This window comes from Hemitrygon akajei, chromosome 4 (genome assembly GCF_048418815.1).
Source record: "Hemitrygon akajei chromosome 4, sHemAka1.3, whole genome shotgun sequence".
Lineage (NCBI taxonomy): Eukaryota > Metazoa > Chordata > Chondrichthyes > Myliobatiformes > Dasyatidae > Hemitrygon > Hemitrygon akajei.
The window spans coordinates 131432047-131455318 of NC_133127.1; the positions used below are offsets into that span (position 1 = coordinate 131432047).

The following is a 23272-nucleotide window of genomic DNA, read 5'->3' on the forward strand; positions in this document are numbered from 1 at the left end:
CCATCGGATAATACATTATCCCCCAGACAACGATATAGCTATTTCTTATTGATTATTATTATACCCGCACTTTTAGATTTAGTATTGACGAAGTATATTATCTGTATGTTTGCATTGATATTATTTTGTGTATTTTTATCAATAAATACTGTTAAAATAGTACCATCAGACTTCAACGGACCTCTCTATCTTTGCTGGTAAATGACCCAGTTACGGGGTACGTAACAATTGGGGTTCTCGTCCCAGGATTTGACACCAAATTGGGGGGGCCAGTGAATCGGGCTTGTAAGTCCAAACTTGGATCTGGTTACGCGGGTAGCCAGACGGGAAACCAGCAAAGATGGACGTGAGTGAATTTATAGAAAACCCGACTCTGGAGGCGTTGGAGGCGGCCACCAAATCAGACTTGATAAATTTGGCGAAGGGGTTAAACCTCGCAGAGGTGAGGTTGTCGATGAAAAAGCAGGAGGTGCGAAGGGCAATAACTCAGTATTATATTGGGAAGAATGTGTTTACAGCTGAGGTATTGGAAAATATCCCTGAAAAGGTACCAGCTAGTGTCGGCTCAGTTAGAGTTGGAGAAATTAAGGTTGGAACATGCAATTAAGTTAAAGCAGCTGGAAGCAGCTGAGAAGCAAAGAGAGCATGAACTTCAGTTAAAACAGCTGGAAGCAGCTGAGAAGGAGAAGGAAAGGGCCGAGAAAGAGAAGGAAAGGGCCGAGAAAGAGAAGGAAAGGGCCGAGAAAGAGAAAGGAAGGGCCCAGAAGGAGAGGGAGGCAGAGAAACAGAGGAAACATGACTTGGAGATGGAGAAGTTAAGGCAAGAGCAACGAGTTCAGGGGTCAGACCGAGAGGAGCGGTTTAATGTTAGTCGGGAGTTGAGGTTAGTACCTCCGTTCGAGGAGACGGATGTTGATAGTTATTTCTTGCTTTTTGAAAAGGTGGCAGTGAATCAGAAGTGGCCCAGAGATCAGTGGGTGGCGTTGTTACAAAGTGTGTTAAAAGGGAAGGCACAGCGGACATATACGGCGTTGTCCATTGAGGAGGAAGAGGAGGAGAGTTATGACAAAGTAAAGGCGGCCATTCTCCGGAGTTATGAGCTAGTACCTGAAGCGTATAGACAAAAGTTCAGAAATTTAAAGAAAGGATGGAATCAGACATATACTGAGTTTGCCTATGAGAAGGGTGTGCTCTTGGACCGTTGGTGCACCGCAGAAATAGTGGACGAGGATTATTGGCGTCTCAGGGAGTTAATTCTGATTGAGGAATTTAAAGGTTGTGTTTCGGAGGATATCCGGATGTATTTGAATGAGAAGCCGAATAAGTCCATCTCAGAATTAGCTAGGTTCGCAGATGAATATGCCCTAACCCACAAGACAAAGTTTTCCTCGAATAAAAGTTCCCAGAGAGACCGTGGGAACGATCGAGAAAATCCGCTGGCTGAGGCAGAGGTCCCGCCGGGAGCTAGTGGTAAGGTTGAGGGGAAAAGGCCAGATGGCCAGAGATTTCCGGGCTTGACCTGTTTTAATTGTGGAAAGGGGGGGCATATTGCATCTTGGTGCTTTGCTCCGAGGAAAGAGACAGGAAAAGGGAAAGCAGCAGTCCCTATCGGATGTGCCGTGGTAATCAGTAAATCGACAAGACAGCCCCGGGTAGACAGAGTACGAGAAGGGTCTGAGACTTGTTTGTCACACGGAACTGTGTCTGTGAGGGAGGGAGACCCACCAGTTCCCGTACGGATCTGGAGAGACACGGGGGCTGAGCTGTCGTTGATCAGCAGTAAGGTACTAGAGTTTGGTCGCAAGACGAGAATGGTAGCTGTGAAAGGAATAAGTAAAGGGTCAGAAATGGTGCCCTTACATAAGGTCATTATGGATTGTGAGCTGGTGTCTGGACCAGTTGAAATAGGGGTGCGATCAGAATTCCCGAGAACTGACGCGGACGTCCTTCTTGATAACGATTTAGCCGGTGGTAAGGTTTGGGCAGCAATGACGCTGACAAGCCGGCCGGTGAGTGCTGCGGCCCCGCCCCTAGATTCCAAGATCTATCCCGCATGCGCAGTCACTCGCAGCATGTCGAGAGAGGCAGCTGAGAACGAGAGCAGTTTAAATCAGGCCAGTATCGATTTGACCGAGACGTTTTTACCGACCCTGTACCACGAGGGTTTAGAGGGTGGTAAAACGAAGAGTAGTAAAGTGAAAGAGGGTAAGGGAGAGGAGGTAGATCTTCCCTTAGCGAGGAGAAAGGTTCTAGAGGCAGAAAATAAAGATGAGGAACCGTTGGAGCGGTTAAGAGGTCCAGAGTTGGACAGGGATGATCTGTCTGGTTTGGCAGAACTGTTTGAAGAAGTTGAAAATTCTAAAGGTGTTCCCGATAATGAAATGAGGGCAGTCCTAGATGAAAAGGATGCCCTTGCCTTGAAGAAGTCTGCTGGGTTGGCAGGTGAGGTTGTTTCAGCCCGCGGGGTTGAGTTTACTCCGGAAGGGAGTTGCCCAGAGAGTAACTGGGAGGATCGGGGGAACTTAGAATTTGAAAAGGGTACGGGTATTGAAAGCCTGGAAGAGGCCAATGTCCCGTTTGAGTGTGTCCAAGATGGGGATGCACGTGGCACTGAACCTAGTAATGGAGCTCAGAAAAAGTCTGAGGTATTTGATTCAGTTGAACGAGATGGCTGTCCTTGTGGGTCAGATAGACTTGGTTCAATGAAGAAAGGGTTAACCTTGGTAATAGTGGGAAGTGAGAGTTCCCAGGTGTTTGTGCTCGAAGGTGTGTTAAAAGTTAATGCGGAGCTTAAAAATGGGGAGATAAATATTATTATTGAAGGAAACGGGAAATCTGTAGTTCCCAAATCGAATGAAGAAATTTTAAACCCTGCAGATCGCTTACAGATTAAGCCAGGAGATGACGGGGCCCCCCCGTGCTATTGTTATTTCGGAGTGTGGTGTGAAAAGGCAGAATTTGAAATGCTGCTTGAACAAAGAGTTCGAACTGAAAACACATAGCCTGAAGGGTCCTGATAAGAGGGCTAGCCTCCTGTGTAAAATTAAAGAATTGGGTGGAAATTCAGAAGATGGTCTAAGTTTGGGACACGGTGTTGATAAAATAATTCCTATGGAAAAAGCGAGTGACAGTTTATTTTGCCAAAGTACCCAGGCTCCCCACGTGGAAACTAACCGGAAAAGAGGCAACGGTTAATGGGGACGCCATTTTTAAATAGCAAAGCCGGTTGTACGGGATTTTGACAAAGCATGTGAATAATAAAGACAACCCCATGGAAGCCTGCCTGTTAAGTTTGAAAGCAACATAAAGACTAGTATTTGCATGGACTGTTGTAGTATACCCGTAAGCTAAGATCAGAACTCTTTAGTTTTGTTGGCTAAAGAAAAATAAGACCTAAAAATAGATGGTTATTCAATTGGAGTCTTTAGTAGGGTACAAGATGTTAAGATATTAAAGGAAGTAACAATTGTAATCGGTAACAATCTAGATACTGAATTGAATGTATAACTGTATTACTCTGTAAAAGAAAAGCTTTTGTATTGTGTTAGATTCTAAAATCCTGTAAGACTCTGTACTACTTCGTTTTCACCGCTGGTGAAAACGCTTTGAAGAAAGGGGGTGTTATGAATGTACCACAGCTCTGAGGGGCCGAAGGGTGCGGGGGTAGCCCCCTCCTTTGTGAGAATCACAAGATCACTATTGAGTCAATTCAGGAGACACAGGAAATGAGAGAGAGACATGCAGAATGCACAAAAGGGTTAGAATGTGTCCTGGCCTCCGAAAGGCAGACCCATTGATGCCGGCTATTGTCTCTTGGAGACAGACTTGTGTATTGTATCCTGGACGATGAAATCAAAGCCCCAGGCAATGAACCAAGGAGGAGGTTGGTGGAGGGATTGCATCATCCCCAACCTGATTGACACCTGAGACCCTGTGAGTCAGGATAAAAAGAGGGTCTGTGGGAACAGCCCCTCAGACGCACCAGAAGAAATGCTAGAACTCCTGTAACAGCGTAACAGCGAAAGCCGGTGGAACTAGCCCACTTGCGTCCTTTTCCATTTGCCTCGGAATTGGTGGGTCTTGCCACAGAAGCACGGCTTTAGCTAACCTCGAAGGGGAAATCAGTCCCCCAACGACTCTCGAAGGATTGACATCATAAAAGGAATGGGCAAGTTAAACCTCCGTCTTTCTCTCCAACCAAAAAGGCTGCAGCCTACAGCTTGACTGAATTAAAGTGACTTTTATATTTCCATCGGACAATACATTATCCCCTAGACAACGATAGAGCTATTTCTTATTGATTATTATTATACCCGCGCTTTTAGATTTAGTATTGACGAAGTATATTATCTGTATGTTTGCATTGATATTATTTTGTGTATTTTTATCAATAAATACTGTTAAAATAGTACCATCAGACTTCAACGGACCTCTCTATCTTTGCTGGTAAGTGACCCAGTTACGGGGTATGTAACACTATGGATAGGGACCTTGGTGATTGTAGGGATGACTTACAGCGGACTGAAAAGCTTGAGCATATAGACATTAAGAAAGAGGCTTTTGGAAAGCATCAAGTTGAATAAGTCACCGGGACTGGACAAGATATACCTCAGACTACTGTGGGAAGCGAGGAAGGAGATTGTTGAGCTTCTGGCAATGATCTTGGCATCATCAATGGGGCGGAAGAGGTTTTGGAGGATTGGAGGGTTGAAGGTGTTGTTCCCTTATTCAAGAAAGGGAGTAGAGATAGCCCAGGAAATGATAGACCAATGAGTCTTACTTCAGTGGTTGGTAAATTGATCGAGAAGATCTGGAGAGGCAGGATTTATGAACATTTGGAGAGACATAATATAATTAGGAATAGTCAGCATGGCTTTGTCAAAGGCCGGTCGTGCCTTACGAGCCTGATTTAATTTTTTGAGGATGTTACCAAACACATTGATGAAGGTAGAGCAGTAGAGGTAGTGTATATGGATTTGAGTAAGGCATTTGATAAGGTACCCCATGCAAGGCTTTTTGAGAAAGTAAGGAGGCCTGGGATCCAAGTGGACATTGTTTTGTGGATCCAGAACTGGCTTGCCCACAGAAGGCAAAGAGTGGTTGTGGACGGGCCATATTCTGTATGGAGGTCAGTGACCAGTGGTGTGCCTCAGGGACCTTCTCTTCATGATTTTTATAAATGACCCGGATGGGTTAGTAAATTTGTTGATGACACAAAGGTTGGGGTGTTGTGGATAGAGTGAAGGGCTGTCAGAGGTTACAGCGGGACATCAATAGTGTGCAAAACTGGGCTGAGAAGTGGCAGATGGTGTTCAACCCAGATAAGTGTGAGGTAGTTCATTTTGGTAGGTCAAATATGATGGCAGAATATAGTATTAATGGTAAGACTCTTGGCAGTGTGGAGGATCAGAGGGATCTTGGCATCCGAGACCATAGGACACTCAAAGCTGCTGCGCATGTTGACTGTGTGGTTAAGAAGTCAGACGGTGTATTGGCCTTCATCAACTGTGGGATTGAGTTCAAGAGCCGAGAGGTAATGTTACAGCTATATAGGACCCAGATCAGACCCCACTTGGAGTACTATGCTCAGTTCTGGTCACCTCACTACAGGAAGGATGTGGAAATTATAGAAAAGGTGCAGAGGAGATTTCCAAGGATGTTGCCTGGATTGGGGAGCATGCCTTATGAGGTCAAATGAACTCATCCTTTTCTCCTTGGAGCAACAGAGGATGAGAGGTGACCTGATAGAGGAATGTAAGATAATGAGAGGCATTGATCATGTGGATAGTCAGAGGCTTTTTCCCAGGGCTGAAATGGCTAATATGAGAGGGAACAATTTTAACGTGCTTGGAGGTAGGCACAGAGGAGATGTCAGGGTCAAGTTTTTATTACACAGTGGGTGGTGAGTGCATTGAATGGGTTGCCTAAGGAACTCCTGAATAGGTACATGGAGCTTAGGAAAATATAGTGATATGGGTAACCCTAGGTAATTTCTAAAGTAAGTACATGTTCGGTACAGCATCGTGGACTGAAGTGCCTGTATTGTGTTGTAGGTTTTCTGTTTCTTCTGAATGTCGCTTGTAATTCATCTCGAACAAACAGGTCTCCCACTGGATCATATGCTATGACCAGTTCTCCCCAGCGACAAGATCTCCCCAGTGGCTACCCATTTCAAATCAACTCACTTCCAATTCGCATATCTGTCAATAGCCTCCTCTACAGCCATGATGAAGTCAAATTCAGATTGGAGGAGTAACACCTCATATTTCATCTCGGTAGCCTCCAACTTGAATGGCATGAACGCAGGTTTCTTTAACTTTTGGTAATTTCTCCCTCCTCCCTCATTATTCCTTCCCCAGCTTTTTGTTCTGGCTTTTGCCTCTTTTTTTAGTCCTGATGAAGGTCTCAGCCTGAAACGTTGATAGTTTATTCCCCTCCTTAGATGCACCCTGATTTGCTGAGTTCCTCCAGTATTTTCTGCATGTTGGTCTAGATTTTCAGCAGTTGCTGAATCTTGTGTTTACATATTTTTAGCAAGCTGTGGCTAATGCTATATTACAGGGATCCATGCTTTTGCCCTCTAGCTCTATTAATAAGATGTATATTTGTATGTTGTTTGATGATGCTAATCTAGATGGGATTGCACCCAAGAGCATGTAATGAGGGTTCAAGGGGATGACAGAGAATAAGTGAACCAGAACCCTTCAGATGAAATGTAATGTGGGAGAATGTCAGGTTATCTTCTTTGGTTCAGGTTACACAAAAACAGACGGTGAAGTGATAACTGGTGAAGAGAGAATAGTGAATGGTGAAATGATGATGTCCCGAAGATGAAGATATGCTAGTAAGACACACAACATGCTGAAAGAACTCAGTAAGCTAGGCAGCGTCTATAGAGGGAAATGGACAGTTATGGTTTCGGGTAGAGACGCTTCATCAGGACTGGAAGGAAAGAGCAGATCAAGTGTATTGGCACACATAGTGTTGATGGTCAACAAATAGATGTGGCAAGTAATTAAGACAAAAAGTATGATACTTTCTATTATAGAGTTAAATAAATAAGTCTAATCACAATTGTCTAGTGGTTTGGTTGCACGTTTAGAAGTAAAGAACATATTTTCCCTTGCTAAGGAGTCTTGGACCAGGATTGAGATTTAGCACTGAGATAAGGAGAGAATTCTGCATTCAGATGGCTTGCAAGAAAGTTGCCCCAGTATCTTTACTTTCTTGGGAGGTCAAGGAAGTTCAGCTTATCATTGAATGTTCTAACAAACTTCTACAGATGTACTCTTGAAAGAATCCTGACTGGTTGCATCATGGTCTGGTATGGTAATTCAAATGGGCTGGAACGTAAAAAGCTGTAGAGAGTAGTGTATGGTGCCCGACATCGCAGGTACAGCCTTCCCACCACTCTCAGCTGCGTGGGTGCACAGCCATACAGTGTTTATTATGCTCCCGTGTACTTAGCCTTTGCTGCCATGCAGCTAGAATTTTCTTTTTTATAATGTTAATATAATTTTGAAATTAAGCCAATTTACCTTTGAAATCTGCTAATATATTTGCAAAATACCCTGTTATTAGTTGTGTTAATGAATATGATCCATAAATTTTCTAAATAATGAATATACCACAACCTTTACTTTGAAACATTTTAGAGTATTTACATTGTCAGGGTTTCAAGTTGCAACAATATTACAAACTGTAACAATAAACACAGAATAGAAGTTAATAGCTCATTGTTAACAAACTGCTGGCCCGCTGAATGGAGATGCCATCTAAGTTTAAGTTTATGAAACATGAGATTTTCTTTGTTACACTGTATTTCATTATACCCTTCAATGAATAAATAAAAGTATATGATATTTAAATTTTTATTCTAAATAATCAGAGTACACATATTACAGAAAAAAAACATTTAAGGTGCCCCACATTTTTCAGGCCATGCAATAAGTTCCTGCTCAGAGCAATGGTTGGTCCATGCAACTGTAAAAAAACGTTAAGAGGGAACATTGCTCCCCACCATCAGCAGTTTCAACAAGTCAGTGATTCAGGTATTCAGACAATACAAAGTTTTCTATTGCACCATTCGAGTGACTTAATCTTGATTTTGTTCACAGAAGAAATGTTCTCTGTAGGAGACCACTATTTTGACTCAGACATAGGTCTTTGGTACTGGAAATTTTGGGCCATTTTAAATCCATAATTCTACATCTAGGGATTAACAACATCCAGAGAGTAGGAAAACTACCATGTTATGTGATGATTACATAGCAAGGAACAGCTTTCCCAGCAAACTGACTCATTCAGTCCTTGCAAAATTAGGGAGATGTATACTTGGAACTCATCACATTTTCCTGGACATTTAGAGAAACTCAAGCAACACCTGTTTTTAACTGGTAGGAAAACAGCAGAACTTTCCTGATCTTATAAAGGAATTATCAAAACTTTTCTAAAATGGATCAGCACTACCCAGGTGATGAATAATAGTCATGAACTTTATGCCAACAATGTGCCAATAAAGAGTTGATATATAACAGGGTTTCTCAAACAGGATTCTGAAAGGTCTATAGGGGATCCCTGAGAAATCATGATAAAAGAAACAAACATTAGTTTTTGATGTGAAATGGGGAGGCCATTGATAATTGGTGAGTGCCATATGGCACAGAGGGGAGGATGGTAGGCAGATAATTGGTGAGGGCTGTATTGCACAGAGGGAGGCTATTGATAATTAGGGAGCGCTGTATTGCACAGAGGGGAGGACAGTAGGCTGATGAGAAGCATGAAGTGCATTTTCTGAGCATTGAATGGACTCGCACAACTTGAGCTGTGACATCAGCCCCCCACCCCTCCCAACTTCCCTTTGCTTACTGCCAACTGACTCATGGGAGTGAACAAACTACCAGTGTGGTAGAAAATTGGAGTGACATTTTCATTCTAAAGGAGGAATGTTTATGCACTGTGACTCAGCTGCTAGCCTGCCACTTTGCTTTTGCTGTTGGACTGTGCAGAAGTTTATTGTATTGTGAAGTTTTTGTATTTTTTGTGGTTTTCCTGTATAGTCAATCATTATGCCTTTTTAAAAACATTTTATTAACCTCTATTTCACTGTGCCTAGTCTGCAGCAAGCAACTTACAAATGCATCAATGCAGGAACAGTGGGTCAAATAGCCTACTCCGGCATCTTTTATGTTATTAGATACAGTGGCCAAGAAATTCCTTCACACAACAATGAGAGAAAGTATTGTTCACTTACAAACAGGTTTAACCTGCATTTTTGTGACCAGTTTAAAATTTGATCACCAGCTTTCAACATTTTTCTTGTGCTGGGAACCTTTAGGGCAAACGTCCCAGTAACATTAACAGTGCAACAGTAAATGCTTGTCTCCAGTGTAATATTATGTACACATATCCAATGTTTCTCTTAGGCATTCCACTAAAATTACTTCCTTTTCACCTTACCAATAGAAATCCCAACTTACTGAGAGTAACACACTGATTTTCGTTTCAATGTTCTAACATCTCCCTTAGTGTTTTTCAATTTTGCAAGCTACATAGATGGAGAATCTGATACTACAGCATGGAGGAAGCAAAAGATTCAGATCAGAGTACTATTATAGCCAATGGAAAGTAGCTGGTTTATTTTTCTCAACTCATTACAACAGAATAAAAGACACTAACTTCAAAGTTATATCTTTTTCACCAAAAATTGCAACACGTTTTCAATAAGTTGACTAAACACTGACTTATGGGTAAATAGGAAATTGATGGTTTTCATATTGATATTGAAACAATTACGATATTAATTTAAACTTAAAGAGATGTACCTAATTTCTACTCAATAAAAATGACTGTGAGTTTGTGTTTAGGTGACTGTACTTTAAGGTGAGTCATTTTGGCCCAGGTACTGAATTTGTGCAGTGTTCTGCAATTTCAAAGAGGTAATAATGAATATTTGTTCGACAAGCAATATCATAGGCTGTCTCACCCAAGTTATTTTTTAGATCGGAATTGATGTAGTGATTCATTAACAACAATTCAATAACTTCCTTGGTGTCTTTACTTCCTGAAGCAAGATGTAATGCTGTATGTAAACCATTAGTCTGGGCATTGACATCTGCATCATGCTGCAGAAGAAATGAAGCTATTTCTGCATTGTTCCATTTACAAGCGCTGTGCAAAGGTGTCCAACCATCTATAGTACGAGCATGCACATCTGCTCCTTGAGCTATCAACTTCCGAACGACCTCAATATGACCACTGTAGGCAGCCCTATGAAGTGGTGTGTAGTGGTCATCATCTTTAACATTAACAAGATCTGGGTTTTCTGAGAGAAGTCTGCATACTATAGAAACCTAAGAGAAAGACAAACAGTTGTTATTACACACTCATGAATCTGTAATGCCTTTCCTTCATTCAGAATGTTCTTTGGATACTGAACCTACTATAGAGTACAAAATCATTAATAGCTATCAATAACCCTTTTGAATAGTCTTCTTAAATACAAACTTAATGAAGTTGCCATTATTAACACGTATCTAATGCTGTACAAGCATGCAAGAGAACATACAAATTCAACAATATGAAGTTTGGAAAGGTACATGGACAGTAGGGATATGGAGGACAATGGTCCGGTGAAAGTCGATGGGAGTAGGCAGTTTAAATGGTTTTGGCATGGACTAGATGGGCCGAAGGGCCTATTTCTATCCTGTACTTCACTATAACTCTAAGATATAGAAGAAAAATAAATTGAGTAATTCCAAACTATGTTAATATATTTAAAATTTCAGACTGGCAAAATGCTGAAAATGATGTGCCCCAGGATTTCGCTTGGGGTGGGGGTGGTGTTATATTTTATTAATATAAATGTCAAAATGAACAATTAAAGGACTTGTGAATTGTGATAAGTCAGGTAAGGTAAATTTCAGGATACAGAATAGGTAGATTTCTGGAAGAGGGTATTCAATTAGGGAAATACCTTTAGACACAAATATGCAGCATATGAAACATGTTAAAAAGCAGCTTATATTACTAAAAGCTGATTGCACATCAAAACCATTCCAAAGCAAACTGGATTAAAAAGGGCATTGGATATACAAAAAAAGTCATTGAATTTGTACCAGTTAGTGCTTTAAATGGACTATAGCATGTCATTTTGGATATCTTCTTAAAACTAATCCCAAGGAAGAAGAAAATTGAAGATTCTATCTTATGAGCATTTATAGATATAACGAAAGTTTGGAAAAAGGAGGTTTTTTTTAAACTGTAAGAGGAAAATAAGAAAATTCTGAGAAAGAGAATTTGAATCCAAGCAGCATTTTATCATATTCAGTGAAGTACTTCTGAACAGGTTCCTCCCATATCCCAAAGACATGCAGATTGGTAAATTAATTGAACAGAGTAATCTGCCTCAGGTGGGCAGGTGAGTGGTAGAGTCTGTAGGGAGTCACAAGGGAGAATTAGATTGGGTAAGAATAAGACTAACCTATTGTAAATAGGTACTTCAGAACTGGTGCAGATTTGATAGGCTGAAGAATCTGTTTCCATGCTATTTGTCTACCTTGTAATTTTTCATTTTTAGATCTTGGATCTGATGATTTTGAAGATTTCAATAATAGACAATCCTGTCAGACACCTACCTGGTTTTTCTCAGATGCCCAAAGTAATAGATTTGCTGGGTCATTTTCCAGCTCTTTCTCTTTCACTTTAAAATAAGCATCATTTTCAGCTTCCTCCTCTTCATCATCGGACTCTCCATGCCACAAACTGTGTGTTCCCACAGGTATCAGATGTCTATGTGTCTCTAATAAATCAAGTTGATTGAAGTAGTTTGCAAAGTCAGTAACTCCTTCAGGACCACACTCTTGATTTTCATCTTCTTCAAGTATTTTGTTTTCTTCTAAAGGTTTTGCAACAAAGGATTTCTTCACCTTAGGACTATTTTTCTCTTGCACATTCATTTTCTCTGAAATACTTAAATTTTCATGACTTCAAAATATAAATCTTGATTCAACATTGTGATTGAATAAGATCCACTGTGATGAAAAACAAAAATCGCAATTACCACTGACCTGGTACCATTCTTACATCTTTGTAAACTGTGTAGTGAAGGATTTTGTTTTACCAATTGTGGCAATCAAAATCACTGGCATATGTTGTGAAGTTCATTGTTTTGTGGCAGCACAACATTATAATACATAATAAACTATAAATTACAATAAGTATATAAAAATTAAGTGCTAAAAGAGAGGAAATAGTAAAGTAGCATTCATAGATTTGTTGTCCATTCAGAAATCTGATGGCACAGGTGAAGAAGCTGTTCCTGAAACATGCATATTGGTGAATACATGATATTGTAACTACACTTTACTTTAGTGTTAGTAATACTTGAAAATGATGGAAGTTGGACAGCAGTGGTGATTGCAACACTTTCATGGAGTCCAGATGGATTAAAAGGATTATGTATTAGTAGAACACGCAATAGTAGACATATATAAAAGATGATTTGAATGTAAAAATAAACAAGGGCTGCAGACTTAATGGACAATATGAGCTTTTCTAATTCTCAAGTATTTTTGGAGAAGCAAGAACATTCTTCTGCTGTAATTACATGATGCAGTTTTGTAAAGGTGGGATGCTAAGAGTTTTCCTCCAAAGGCAGAGAAGGAAATGGGTCCTAATCGCCACAGTAATAAGGATATGATGTTATGAGATACAGTAATAGATTAATACATTTACATCAACCAAGAGATTTTTACATCAGTACTCTTTTAATGGAGGACAAAGAGAAAGCACAAATAAAGTCAAAACATTACGTTTACAGAGAATAAAAATAAGCACAAGTGTAATTACAATTTATGTATTAAAATGAGAACAAGTACCAAAATTCAAGCCACAACAGAAATTAGAGGAAACAAAGCACAAACATTGAAGAACGACTCAAAATAAAGGCCAACTTTTTTGTCATATGCACAAGTACATGTATGGACAGGTGCAATGCAAGAACCTAACTGCAGAGAACCAAAGAAAAACAAGTATAAACTTTATTACAAATAACATCAATACAAAAATAATTGAAAATAAAATGGAGATAAGAAATAGGAAGGATGATTTGCAACCTATCCACGTTAGGCCAGAATTTGCCATCTAAACAATGACAGTCAAAAGAAATTTGTTTGGAAAATCTTCACATGTAAGCTTAGATAAGAGCAGATGTGGAGTTAAATCAGAAATCCACAAGCTGCTGTGCAAGATATATGACGACATTTTATTGCTGACCAAGTACACAGCATATGAAGCACAGTGGGTACAAATAAAACACACCATAGAAAGTCTTCCATTGATTATATTATGGTTATTATTCTATTATGGATTACTGAGTATGCCCACAAGAAAATGAATCTCAGGGTTGTATTTGGTGAAATATACTGTATGTAATTTGATAATATATTTACTTTGAACGTTGAAATCAAATCTTTCCTATTTCACTCTCTTCTTGAACACCAACTTTTCTATCATAAATAATTAACTAGGACAAGCACTGAGATTCACTCATGTCTGCTATTATAACTGTTTGTTTTCACTCCAATTGAATCCAGTACTTTATCACCAGTTATTTCACTTTCTGTAGCAGGTTTGCCAAAGGAATGCATTCTGAACTAGATTTGTTATTTTTACAAACCTAAACCTCATTGGTAAAGAAGATATAGTATATAATTACTTACCCTTTTCACTTATATGGCAGAGTTAAATAATTATATGGTTATTTGAAAAATTATGATCTTATGGCATAGAAGGGAAGTTGATCAGTCATGAGGGGCCTGTGGCCTACTTCTGTTCCTATTTTCTTGTGCTTTTTTGATGTAGCATTTTCATTGTCCCCAAACTATCATGTAAGACAACTGAAGACTAAATATGAAATAACAGATTATGAAAGCTGTTATAGTCGCTTCAACAGAAAATTGTGCAGCTATGTACTCAACTATTATAGACCAGAAAAAGAATCATTTTAACTACAAGAGGTGAACCCAAAAATCTTAATAAAACCAAAAGGTTAAAATAGGTTATCTGAGAAGTGTATCAATTATGCTGCTTTTCATTAGAATTGAAAAAGTAAAACAAAATTCTTGGGAAGAGGTGAAGTAATTACAACTCCTAAAGGAAAGCTTTGTGAAAGAAATGGAATGAAAATATGTGTTTGAAGTTGATTTCAGATATATTGGGTTTGCACTTGATTTAAAGAGTGAAAAGTGCGCCTGGTGATTTAGGTTATAGCCATGATAGAATTAGATAGTGCTTCAGTAATAAAGAGTGGCTATTTCAGGCCGAGATCCTTCATCTGAACTGGAAAGGAAGGGAAGAAGCCAGATAAGAAGGTGAGGGAAGGGGTGGGGAAGAAGTACTAGCTGGCAGCTAATAGGTGAAACCAAGTCAGGGGAAGGTGGATAATTGGAAATGAAGTTGAGAGGTGATAGGTGAAAGAGGTAAAGGGTTTAAAAGAAGTTGTCTGAAAGGAGAGGACAGTGGATCATGGAAGAAAGGAAAGGAGAAAGGGCACCAGAGGAAAGTGATAGGTAGGTGAGGAGAGAAGGGGTGAGAGAGGAACCAAAAGGGGGAGGAGTGAGAAATTACTGTGAGTTGGAGAATCAGGTTGGAGGCTGCTCAGACGGAATATGTGGTGGCCACCCATTTCAATTCAACTTCCCACTCCAACAATCAGTCCGTGGCCTCCTCTACTGCCACGATGAGGCCACACTCAGGTTGGAGGTGCAACACCTCATAGTCCATCTGGGTATCCTCCAACTGATGGACATCAATTTCTCTGTCCTCCCCTTCCCTCTTTATCCTACTCCCCATTCTGGTTCCCCTCTCACCTTTTCCCCTTCTCTCTTCTGTCCATCACCTCCCTCTGGTGCCTTTTCCCCTTTTGTTATGCCCACTGTCCTCTCCTACCAGATTCCACCTATCACCTCCCATTCTTACTTCACCTTGCCTTGTGTAGCTGGATCCTGGGCTTCCTGTCAGATCACTATCAGGTGGTAAGAGTGGGCTCCCTCACCTCTGCCCCTCAACACAGGTGCCCTTCAGGGCTGTATCCTAAGCCCCCTCTTTTAGTCTCTGTATACCCGTGACTGTGTCACCACCCACAACTCCAATTTGCTAATTAAATTTGCTGACAACACTACACTGGTTGGCCTAATCTCAAATAATAATGAGGCAGCCTACAGAGAAGAAGTCATCACCCTGACACAGAGGTGTCAAGAAAACAACCTCTCCCTCAATGTTGCAAAAACAAAGGAGCTGGTTGTGGACTACAGGAGGAATGCAGATAGGCTAGCCCCCATAGACAACAATGGATCTGGGTTGAGAGGGTGAACAGCTTTAAGTTCCTTGGCATCCACATCACCAAGGATTTCACATGGTCTGTACATATCAGCTGTGTGGTGAAAAAGACACAACAGCACCTCTTTCACCTCAGACAGTTGAAGAAGTTTGGTATGGGCCCCCCAAATTCTATGAACTTTCTATAGAGGCTTGATTGACTGGCTGCATCACTGCCTGGTATGGGAACTGTACTCCTCTCAATCACAGGACTCTGCAGAGAGTGGTGCGGACAGCCCAGCACATCTGTAGATGTGAGCTTCCCCACTATTCAGGACACTTACAAAGACAGGTGTGTAAAAAGAGCCTGAAGGATCATTGGAGACCACAAACTGCTACCATCTGGGAAACAGTATTACAGCGTAAAGGCCAGGACCAACAGGCTCCGGGCCAGCTTCTTCCACCAGGCCATCAGACTGCTTATGCTGACGTTACTGTATTTCTATGTTACATTGACTGTCCTGTTGTACATAATATTTATTAGAAATTACTATAATTGCACATTTGAATGGAGATGTAATATAAAGATTTTTACTCCTCATGTATTTGAAGGATGTAAGTAATAAAGTCAATTCATTTCCACTTCCCCACCCACCCACCCTTCTCCCCTCTCACCTTGTACTCCTTTGCCAGTCCTGATGAAGGGTCTTGACCTGAAACACTGCCTACTTATTTCTCTCCATAGATGCACTCTGACTTGCTGAGTTCCACCAGCACTCTGTGTACTTTGCTCATGATTTCCAGCATCAGCAGGATCTCGTGTCCTTCAGTAATAGAAGTGAATGTCCTTCGTGACAAGTAAAACAAAATGAAGCTGCTCACAATTGAAATTGGCAACATAATGTTTGCCTCGGCCAGCCGACATACAGGGAAATGCAATCAAGGTGCAGGAAAACAAAATAAAATTAGAATCAGCTTTAAGTACTCTGTGGTGAGAGAAGCAATATTTCAGACAAATCTCCTTTCACAAGTTTAAGTTAAGTATAGTGGGGCTGGATGGTGTAGGAAGAATTAAAGGAATAGGTATGTGAATGGGTACGATGCTAAGCTCAAGGACACTGAGCAGTTTAAACAACTCAGAAAGGATACCATCATGTACATAGCTCGCATCAACAAGACCTGGTTGCCAGGACAACTCAAGCTGTGGTGCTTCCAGTCCAGTATACTCCCAAGACTCATGTGGCCTTTAACAGTGTATGAAATCCCCATCAACAAGGTGGAAAAGCTTGAAAGAGTGATCAGCACACATGTGAAACACTGGCTTGGACTTCCACGATGCTTAAGTCCGGTTGGACTGTACAGGAAGGGCAAATTAGAATTATCAATTGCAAGTCAAATGCACCAAAGTAATGTTGGTCATGACCCTCACTGAATCTGAAGATACTGTTATTCGAACAGGGCCCCCCCCCCCCCCCGTGTGGCAACGGGAGGAAGTGGACCCCATCTGAAGCCGTTCAAGTGCAAAGTCTGCTCTTCGCTTCAGGGATGTGGTTGGCCAAGTCCAACATGGGAGAGCCGGTCTCGGGCTCGTCCCAAAGGCTCTTCAATGGCACAAGGCAACATCAGTGCAGAAGAGACGGCTCGTGGTGGAGGAGGTGAGAAGACAGGAGGAGGCAGAGCAACACGCCAGGGCCATCTCAGTGGCTAAGCAGGGCTAATGGACTAACTGGGAGAGCCTGGAAAAGAGGAAACTCAGTTGGCGCAACATCTGGGAGATGGAGGGATCTCCGCTAAGTTTTGTCATCAGAGCCATTTATGACCTCCTACCAACAACTCAAAACCTGAACCACTGGTGAGGAGAAGACCCCACTTGCTCTCTTTGTCAAGCACCTGGATCACTAAAGCACATTTTTAAAGGATGCACCATGAAGCTCAGCCAGGGGCGGTATACTTGGCGGCATAACCAAGTTCTCAGACAGCTGGCATCAATCTTGGAACAGAGGCAAACCACCGTAAACGCTCTCCCACAAACATCGGCAGGAAATATCCACATTACACGATTTGTACCAGCAGGCCAACCTCCAGGGCACCAAGTAACATCAAAGGATGTAAGCATTCTGCATGTTGCTCGGGTTTGGAAAATGGACGTGGACTTGGAGAAAAAGCTTGTGTTTCCCCCAGACATTGCGGCTTCAACACTCCGGCCAGACATAGTCCTGTGGTCCACAACAGCCAAGCTGGCATATGTTGTGGAATTGACAGCACCATGGAAAGATGGCGTTGAAGAAGCTTATGAGAGGAAAAAGACCAAGTACTCTGAACTGGCAACGGAAGCTGCTCAGAACGGCTGGAAGACCAAGATTTTCCCTGTAGAAGTGGGATGCAGGGGATTTGTTGCTACATCTACGACCAGTCTATTGAAGAAGATTGGGGTGAGGGGTGTCTCCCTCCAACAAGCAATCAAGTCCTTGTCAAATGCAGCAGAAGAAAGCAGTAACTGGATTTGGATTAAAAGGAAATACAACAACTGGGCTGCAAGATGAAGACAGGAGGGTACGGAACTGGGGGGGGTGGGGTGTATCTGGGACGCCAGGTAGCACCGTTGAGCCCTCTGGAGACGTCGTGGGCTTATCAATGAAACGTCAAAGAAGGAGGGTGCCCACCTGATGACCCCGATGATGTAGCTACCCTCCTCGTCACCACTCCAAGCCCACTGCCACCATCGAGAGTGCCGACTTTATCATAGGGATTGAAATATCAAGTCCTATTAGCTCTACCATGGGTCATGAAAAAAAATGTATTATGGTGTCTGGAAGAAACAAAAATTATAATAGTAGAACAACTCATTTCGCATTATGCTCATATTCCTAATACATGGGAGAGTATTCAGCCCATCAACCTAAGGCAGCTATCAAGGCTATCCTATTAATCCCAAAACCCCACATTTGTCTGTAATGTATTTCCTTGTACATGCCCAATATAACCCAGACAAACCGTCTACACTAAGGGCAAATTACAGCAACTTCAGGCAACCAGCACATCTTTTAACTGGGGAAGCAACTGGCAACAGAACACTTACAGGGAATCGACGAAAATCATGGGGACCATGCAAACTCTACTCCACACATATCGACCCACAACTAAAGGTCAGAATCGTACCCGGTTCATTGGAATGGTAAGGCTGTCATTCTCTGAGCGTGTCTATTATGATCCACGATAGTTAAACGCAATGCTACGGATTTGACAGGTTCAAATAAAAAAAAGAGCCGTTCCTGGACTTTGGATAGAAGCCCGAGGATAAAAAAAAGGGACAGAACTTTAAAGTGGGGTGGGGGCAATTGGCAGCTCAGATGTTGTAATACCACAAGGCGGACGAACAATTTCCATTTGTTCTCCTCATTGCTTGGTACATTACTGCAATCATTTTTAACCCGAAACCACCATTTGGGGCTCTAGGCAAAGGAAATGGAGTATGTAAAACGGCAGCTAGATCTGCGTTTCCTTGGGAAATTGTCAAAAGGGATAAAGAGCATGCTGGGCACGATTAGACAGCGGGATCAAATTATCGCAGAAACGGCGCATACTGGAATCTGAAACAAACTGCAGCTCTGTAGAGGCAAAGGGCTGGTCGTGACCTTGCATCAGGAATGATGCCCGAAGAATGTAGATGTTGATGCAAGGAGAAGTCAGGGCATGCAAAACCTCAGTAGAAAGGGGCCAGGGACAAAGGTATAACTAAGAGACACAAAGACTCGGACACCAGTGGAGTACTCACTGCAGTCACTCACCGGCCACCGAGTCCCGCTTCCCCCGCTTCTGCTTCCGGGGTGAACCCGACTTTTGGTTCCGGCTGTAGTTAGTGGTGAAATTGGCGGTTCGGGCTGGCGTTGCAGTTCAGAGTCTCACCAGGTCACAAACAAGAGTGAAGTGTTCCCGACTGCGCTGTCGTTTTATGAGGATCACGTTTCCCTCTTGCGGAGGGAGATCCGAGCCTTGTTTCCAGGTGCAGGTGAAACTGAAAGCGGAGCCGAGCAGCCTGTTGAGATGAGTGCTGGAAACACCTTGTAAGTTGTGTGTCAGGGAAGGTTTCACACTTCGTTTTCTTTTTGCCTTTTTGAGATTTTGGCAAATTTGTCAGTTTCGTTGCAAGGCCACTTAGAGGAATGTGCAGGGTCTCAATGTCATTTAAATAATAGTTTTATTTTAACACTGAATTGACTTTCATTTCTTACATCTTTCACATACAGAGGGGTAAAAATCTTTACGTCTCCGTCTAAATGTGCAACCATAGTAATTTATAATAAATAGAACAGTCAACGTAACATAGAAAGACACTTAAATCAGCGTGCGTCTGATGGCCTGATGGAAGAAGCTGTCCCGGAGCCTGTTGGTCCTGGCTTTTATGCTGCGGTACCGTTTCCCAGGATGGTAGCAGCTGGAATAGATTGTGGTTGGGGTGACTCGGGTTTCCAATGATGCTTCTGGCCCTTTTCTCACACCAGTCTTTGTAAATGTCCTGAGTCATGGGAAGTTCCCAACTACAGATGCGCTGGGCTGTCCACATAACTCTCTGTAGAGTCCTGTGATTCCCATACCAGGCAGTGATGTAGCCAGTTCTTAGGATTTGGGGGCCCATACCAAACTTCTTCAACCGTCTAAGGTGAAAGAGGCGCTGTTGTGCCTTTTTCACTACACAGGCCATGTGAGATCCCTAGTGAAGTGAATGCTGGGGAATTCAAAGCTGTTCACCCTCCTAACCCCAGATCCATTGATGTCAATAGGGGTTAGCCCATCTCCATTCCTCCTGTAATCCACAACCAGCTCCTTTGTTTTTGCGACATTGAGGGTAAAGTTGTTTTCTTGATACCGCTGTGTCAGAAAGATGGAAATATACCGAGTATTGTTATTTTTTCTGTTCTGACTAAAGACAACAAAATCATCAACTTTAATCTTAATGCATTTTTTTCTGTACAAGGATATTTTTAAGGAAATTATTTTAAACTTTACTAATTATAGTTGATGATATCTGAATATTACTAAGATATCCTCAAAGGGCACGTACAGATTTTACGACTGATAGGTTACAGTGATCATTGCTGCTGAATTGGGTGCATTTCAAAACAACTTGGTTGGCTTATTGACTGAGTTAAAATGATAGATTTGTCAAATGTTACTAACAGAAAGTCTGAGAAAGTATTCCATACACATACAACAAACAATCTGCTGGGGTACTCAGGTGGAGCAGCACCTTTGGAAGGAAAAAAAATTGTTGATGTTCTGTGTCGAAACCCTATAACAGGGCCTGATCCCTCTGCTGTTCATTCGGCCTTCCAGTTTTAGTCCCCTTTCTCTCCCAATCCTGGTTCCATCCGCACAGTTTGCAACAGGCTCCCACTCCTCCCCAATTTCCAGTTTGGTTCCGGTTACAATTCCATTTGCCTCCCTCGTAAAGGTTCCCATTTTTAAAAAAAGGCAGTCATGATGTAAGGTTTCAACTCGAAACCTAGACAGTTCCTTTCTCCTCACAGATGCAGCTTGACCTGCTAAATTCCTGCAGCAGATTGCTGCTCCATATTACATCATCAGCACTCTGTTGTGTCTTCGTACGTATGTTACGTATTTACAGACTGTTTTAGTACTTAATTAGTGGATATATCAAAATTCCATGCTTCATGCGCTGGACGAGTCTTTATTTCTCATTCTCACTCCCGTGCACCCTCACATCACGTGTTCTTCTGACTGACGACATCATCGCCTTGCTTGACAAGTGTCAAACTACATTAACTGACCTTACCATTTCAATACATGACATCGCTTCTTTCCTGAGAAATGAATTTGAATGTTTTAGAACACATTCAATTCACAGACTTAAACCATTTCAATTCAACACGCATTCTCTTGACATGCATGACTATAACCAAAACATTTTCTGTTTCAACTTAATAACTCTGGAACTGTAAACTTCTTTTTCAACTTACAACAGTTTTCTTTGTTTCAAAGTCCACAACCTAAAGGTCTACTGCAGTACAAGGTCATTGAACTTCAGAGGTTGTTTTCTAACCCTTTAAGGTTTCTGTACCGGTTTCTCTTCAATGAGTGGTAATGGCTTCTGCTCACTGTGAATCTGAGCTTGTCTGTAACTGTCCATCATATTGTCCTCCTGTCCCGGTACCTCTTTGTCAAATCCTTGAGTTTCCTCCTGTTTGTTAAAAGTCTCCTTGTGTTGAGCTTTTTTACACGTTTGGTATTCCTTGCATACCGTTAGAGATCAATTACCACTTGATTTCCTGTTTTCTTCACCACCTAGAGTGGTGTAGTGTTGAAAGGACTGGTGAATTTTTCCACTTTTCCTTACTGGATAAGCACAGTGTCCCCAGCTTTGACAGTACTCTTGTGCTCCTCTGTGATCATCTGCTTACAGCTTTTACTTTCCTGTTTGTTCTGCGTCCTGATCTCGTACCTCCAGTTCTGCTGTGTACCTCCTTGATGTCTGGTATCTCCCCTCTTATTTTGCAGTTATAGCGAAGGATTTTTCCTTGTAGTGGTATGTTTCCCACATCTGTACTCAGTCACATATTTTCTCAGTTCATGTTTCCAGTCAAGTCCTTCTGCTTGAGCGATCCCAATCCTTTTAATCAGTGATGCATTTTGTTGCTCCACTTCACCGCTTGCCTGATCCCACTTTGGCATTGTTTTCAGGTGTTTGATTCCATTACTCTTACAATATTCCTTGAACTGTTCAGATCTGAATTGAGGTCCAATATCTGATCTGATAGATATGGGCAGTCCATCTCTACTGAAAATGTTCTCCAGACTGTCAATAACCATCTCTATATTTGTAGAGGTCAAAATGTCATATTCATAAAATCGGCTGTAGTACTCAGTTACTACTAGAGTGGAATGGTTTGTTGGTAATGATCCAAGCAAATCAGCAGCTACCTCCTGCCAAGGACCAATCAGTAACAGTGCCAGTTTTAACGGTTCTGGAGAGTCGGGTCTAGATACACTTTGACAGCCGTGACAAGTTTTGCAGTATTTCTCAGCTGCTTTAATCGTACCAAGCCACCAACCCTTGGTTCTGAGATGCTGCTTTGTACCAACGATTCCCAAGTGTCCTTCATGAGCTCTGGTGAGTGCCGTTGTGTGCAGGGCTTTTGGTAACACAATCTGTGTCCCTCTGAGGGTAAGATGACCCACTACACACATCTCTTTCGCAATGGACGCATATGCCCTACAATTCTCAAAGTGTCTATTCATGACAGCTTTACGCACTTCCTGCAGCTCTGGATCTGTGGCTGAGGCTCTCTCCACTTCTCATGTTGTCAGAGCTTTAGGCATAGCATTCACATTTATGAACCTGACATTTCTCTGAATAATGCTTATGTTTCTTTTTTTGAGCAGTCTCTCCCAGTAGCCTCGACAGTGGGTCTGCAATGCTCTGTTTTCCTGGCAGGTGTATGACTCTGTAGTCATATGGTTGCAATCTGAAGACCCACCGCTATATGCATGTGCATGGTTTAGATCTTGGGCTGTATATCATCTCCAAAGGTTTGTGATCTGTGATCAGGTCAAATTTTCCTCCCATATAAATAAGGATGAAGTCTTTCACAGGCCCATGCTAGTGCTAATGCTTCTTGCTCTGCTTGTGAGTATTCTCGTTCACAGTCTGTGAGACTACGGCTTACAGAGCAGACAGGTACCACCTCTTCATTTTACTTTTGTATGAGTACTGCCCCCAGTCTGACCTGGCTGGCACCTGCTATTACTTTAGTTGGTGCATCTTTATCAAAATTGGCCAATATACCTGCTCTTGCTAGCTCCTCTTTTGGGGCCTTGAATGCTTGCCTCTGTTCTTCTTCGAACTTGAACTGTACGTCCTTCCTGGTCACACAGTCGTCTGAGTGGTTCTGTCAAAAGTTGCGAACTCTGGTATGAATCTGTTGCTGTAGCCAAG

At 41.9% G+C, this 23272-nt stretch overlaps 2 protein-coding genes across 7 annotated transcripts in view; one reads left to right on the forward strand and one right to left on the reverse strand.

Annotated features, from left to right (window-relative positions):
• Window positions 1–7619: 7619 nt before the first annotated feature.
• On the reverse strand, window positions 7620–19222 carry ankrd49 (ankyrin repeat domain 49). 6 transcript variants are annotated; one of them, XM_073043322.1, is made up of 4 exons: window positions 19094–19222; window positions 15994–16142; window positions 11637–12032; window positions 7620–10352 (listed from the first exon to the last, which is right to left on the reverse strand). In XM_073043322.1, exons 3-4 carry the CDS (start codon window positions 11955–11957, stop codon window positions 9888–9890), a joined length of 786 nt encoding a protein of 261 aa, XP_072899423.1. In that variant the 5' UTR covers window positions 11958–12032; window positions 15994–16142; window positions 19094–19222; the 3' UTR covers window positions 7620–9887. The 6 variants fall into 6 exon arrangements, with proteins under 6 accessions (XP_072899423.1, XP_072899425.1, XP_072899424.1 ...); XM_073043324.1 differs by having other exon boundaries at window positions 19107–19213; XM_073043323.1 differs by having other exon boundaries at window positions 15994–16165; window positions 19107–19176.
• The window catches only part of mre11a (MRE11 homolog A, double strand break repair nuclease), a 79114-nt gene continuing 75002 nt past the window's right edge, over window positions 19161–23272 (forward strand). The window contains exon 1 of the mRNA XM_073043319.1: window positions 19161–19382. Within this exon, the coding sequence (XP_072899420.1) occupies window positions 19363–19382 (20 nt within the window). The 5' untranslated portion in view covers window positions 19161–19362. The remainder of the gene's footprint in view (window positions 19383–23272) is intronic.

Bases quoted from the DNA above. Each gene is read 5' to 3' on its own strand.
- ankrd49 (XM_073043322.1), bottom strand. From the start codon at position 11,957: ATGAATGTGCAAGAGAAAAATAGTCCTAAGGTGAAGAAATCCTTTGTT. The intron at 10,353-11,636 runs GTAGGTGTCTGA...TCTTTCTCTTAG, and splicing joins GGGCATCTGAGAAAAACCAG to GTTTCTATAGTATGCAGACT.